A 3702-nucleotide genomic window follows, 5' to 3' on the forward strand; every position below is an offset into this window, starting at 1 on the left:
TTCTAAAGAATGAAAGAAAAATATATAAAAATATATCTATTTTATATTTATATTGTATTTAATAAATAATTAAGGCTCATTATTTGGAGACTTCTGGAGCATCTAAAATATTAAGGGGCACACGCCAAGAGCAAAGCTTGTTAAACTCACAACTTTGAACACAACTTACAGTAGGAAACACTACAAGATCTACTTGTGATCATTGCTCATCAAAGTCTCAAAAATATGCTAAAACTCACTGTAAAATACAGTCTGGAGAAATATAAACTTTTTGCTCATTAAGCACTATAAATTTAATCTAAGCTCATTGGCATATTTGGGAGCTACTTATTTGAAAAGAGGGTGTCCAAAATGTGTTAAGGGCCTCCTCAAAAAATTTCTAAAACAATATGTGAAAATTAGAACCAATTTCTTTCAAAAGTGGGCATTCACAGGACACCTGGCACACCTGGACACCGGTCTGGGTGGCTAAAAACCTGATAAGAAGACATTCAAAATACATGACTCTATATCTCAGACTTGGAGGGGGGCTTATTTTTAACATGGGGTAAGGGGAGTTATTTATCAGAATTTTATGGCATACATGGGAATTTTTCATTATTCATTCTAAATTTAATATAACATTAATGATATTGATCTTGTTGTTGTTATCATGGATATACAGTAAGGAAACTCAAACTCTGAACACTTGACATTTTTTCTACACTTTTTTTTATGACTATCTAGAATAAAGGCTCTTCTTATAACGCATATATAGTGTTCACCAGCACCTTTTAAAGTGTAAAAACACTAATTAAAAATACTCTTGTATTTTTAAAATGTCTCGCATTCTATAGGCACTAACAAAATGTACAAAAAAAACATCAAGTGTTCACGTGCATAGTTCAAGCCTACCCACTGTAATGTTAATAACGTACTTTTGAGGTTCAGTTTTCAAAATTTGATGACCATGTCCTTAGTTTTCAGTATTTAGTGATATTAAATTATCAGTGAGTCTACCGGAATAACCCTTTGGTTCAATTACAAAAAATTCCTTTGCAAATATTTACCCACCTAAAAATACACCCACCAAGAAGCCCTAAGCTGAAGATAAAAGCCTTCATCAAAATAGCGTTCAGTTATCTGTCCATTTACTATTATTATGCCAAGCATATGGTTTAAAATTTTTCTGCAATCTGATCAAGGAAGAACTGCAAAAATGCTGACATTTTCAGCCTGGATATGAGCCAAATTAGCTCCAATCTACTCAAAAAGACATTTGCAGCATGAAAGCAAATGCAAAAGCAAGTAATTGAAATCACTAGTCTAGAACACCACAGGCAGCCCAAGCTCTCAATGTTATTCTTTTTTTTTCTTCCTTTTTATGCGAACGTTCAGGCTAACGTGACATATGGCATGTACTATTACATAACGACCGAATTTGACCACGCGAAACATGACTCCCGCCTTGCAGCATATGGAGGTGTTGTGTTACAACGGTTTGAATTTATAAAGGTTTGTATGGGAATGCAACGGCTTTGCTTGAAAAGCCAATTATTCTTATATTTTGTGAATAAAATCTACTTACCCTGTTGCTGTGTTGTACTCTTTGTTGTTTGCCAGCTCCTCAGGCCGATCTAACGCGATTTCGGCGAGTTATCGTTCTGTGGGTTTCCACTACTAAAAGAAAGACAAGGCCGGACACTGATTTCCGGAGTGCCCGCCGCTCAAAGCAAATAAATCCACTGAAAATAACCCTGCCGGCTCAACTCCTCCGTAGAATCGAAGAAGAAATGTTGAAGTTCCATGTCAGTTCACTCGCTACGCGATTCCGTCCACAACGCCTTCGAAACGATACATTTATTTCGAGATTGCTTCGCTCGCAAACTCGAAAACAGCCGCGTCACAAAAGTTAGGACACTTTCGCGGTGTTGGGTAACTATAATTAGCCCGACCGGGGGTAGTCAGCAACGATTTGTCAACGGTCAAACCAAAATGCTCCCCGGGTACCCTCGTGCTTTAGTTGTCAAACCCATAAAGGGAGTGCCCAGTACCTGGGGAGCATTTTGGTTTGACCGTTGACAAATCATTGCTGACTACCCCTGGTCGGGCTAATTATAGTTACCCAACATCGCGAAAGTGTCCTAACTTTTGTGACGCGGCTGTTTTCGAGTTTGCGAGCGAAGCAATCTCGAAATAAATGTATCGTTGCGAAGGCGTTGTGGACGGAATCGCATAGCGAGTGAACTGACATGGAACTTCAACATTTCTTCTTCGATTCTACGGAGGAATTGAGCCAGCAGGGTTATTTTCAGTGGATTTATTTGCTTCGAGCGGCGGGCACTCCGGAAATCAGTGTCCAGCCTTGTCTTTCTTTTAGTAGTGGAAACCCACAGAACGATAACTCGCCGAAATCGCGTTACATCGGCCCAAGAAGCTGGCAAACAACAAAGAATACAACACAGCAACAGGGTAAGTAGATTTTGTTCACAAAATATAAGAATAATTGGCTTTTCAAGCAAAGCTGTTGCATTCCCATACAAACCTTTATAAATTCAAACCATTGTAACACAACACCTCCATATGCTGCAAGGCGGGAGTCATGTTTCGCGTGGTCAAATTTGGTTGTTATGTAATAGTACATGCCATATGTCACGTTAGCCTGAACGTTCGCATAAAAAGGAAAAAAAAAAAGGATAACATTGAGAGCTTGGGCTGCCTGTGAGAACACTGACTCTGTTGTTCATTTTGTTGCATCTAAATAGTGATTCTAAAATGAGACTGGAGGGTTTTATTCTGCTACCCTAGCCTGAGCTTCCTCCCATGCCATAAACTAGCAAAGAAAGATGTCAAGCCCAAAATTCTGTTAGTTTCGAGCTGATTGTTTCTGTTTTTGTTATTTCAGTGAAAATGAAAATGACTCAAATGACTCAATAAAACCATTAAAGACAAATTGACCTGCAGTTGTTAGCCACAGCGGTTTCAACCTAATTTGTCGCTTCTTCTCGCTTTCACGTCAAATATAAGATATTTTACACCGGAAAGATATTTTTGCTGGTTTGTGTTCACGTAAGTTAATTATCGTGTTTAGAAGATCACGAATATCACCGCGAACAAGCTATTCGAAACAACATTGCCATTTGTTCTCAAATTAAAATTTTAGTGTCATATGTCCTGCCGTTAAAACTAACACACTTTTTCCTCGTTATTCAGATTCCCCGAGAAAGTTTGAAGTACACGAAAGCAAAGAGGTAGCAAAATAAAATCTTTCCTCCGTTTATTTTGCCAGCTTGTGTACTCCTGTACCTCTTCCGTTTACTTCCGCTTCGCATATTTGACAACTACGGCGAACCAGCAATATTTAAATAATCTAAATGGACTTTGAGCATCCAGATTAGATAATATGTGGCACCAAGTATTTACCTTGGTTTTCCTGATCAGTGCTGTCCGCCAAGAAGCGGCCATTTGTCAGAACAGAACTCGGTCTCTCAGTAAGTACCAGATCTCACGCGCCCACGTAAATTCCCAACGAGGGAAGGGTGGAGACCGTCTTGCCGGTTAGGCTTAAGGTGTCTCCATAGGGTAATCATTTATGGCGTTGCGCGCGCAAGTGTTATGTTTTGAATGCTGTTTTTGCATTCGCTTTCTCGCTTAGTCCTCTCAAACTTATTACATGTAATAAGCAATAATAAAATAGTATTTTGCTATCATCTCTGTTAAAAT

The 3702-nt window shown here is 38.7% G+C and overlaps 1 protein-coding gene across 2 annotated transcripts in view; it reads right to left on the reverse strand.

Moving 5' to 3' along the window:
• The window catches only part of LOC110057208 (tumor susceptibility gene 101 protein-like), a 15952-nt gene extending 12452 nt beyond the window's left edge, over positions 1-3500 (reverse strand). For both annotated transcript variants that reach the window (XM_089291397.1, XM_020763790.2), the window contains exons 1-2: positions 3403-3500; positions 1-2 (exon numbers count right to left, since the gene is read on the reverse strand). The exon at positions 1-2 is cut by the window's left edge and continues 80 nt beyond it. In XM_089291397.1, coding sequence (XP_089147523.1) covers positions 1-2; positions 3403-3444 — 44 coding nt within the window. In that variant the 5' untranslated portion in view covers positions 3445-3500. The remainder of the gene's footprint in view (positions 3-3402) is intronic.
• Positions 3501-3702: the final 202 nt, after the last annotated feature.

The sequence above is a fragment of the Orbicella faveolata genome, unplaced genomic scaffold, assembly GCF_042242905.1.
Source record: "Orbicella faveolata isolate gen_17 unplaced genomic scaffold, um_ofav_v1 contig_24, whole genome shotgun sequence".
In the NCBI taxonomy this organism is placed as follows: Eukaryota; Metazoa; Cnidaria; class Anthozoa; order Scleractinia; family Merulinidae; genus Orbicella; species Orbicella faveolata.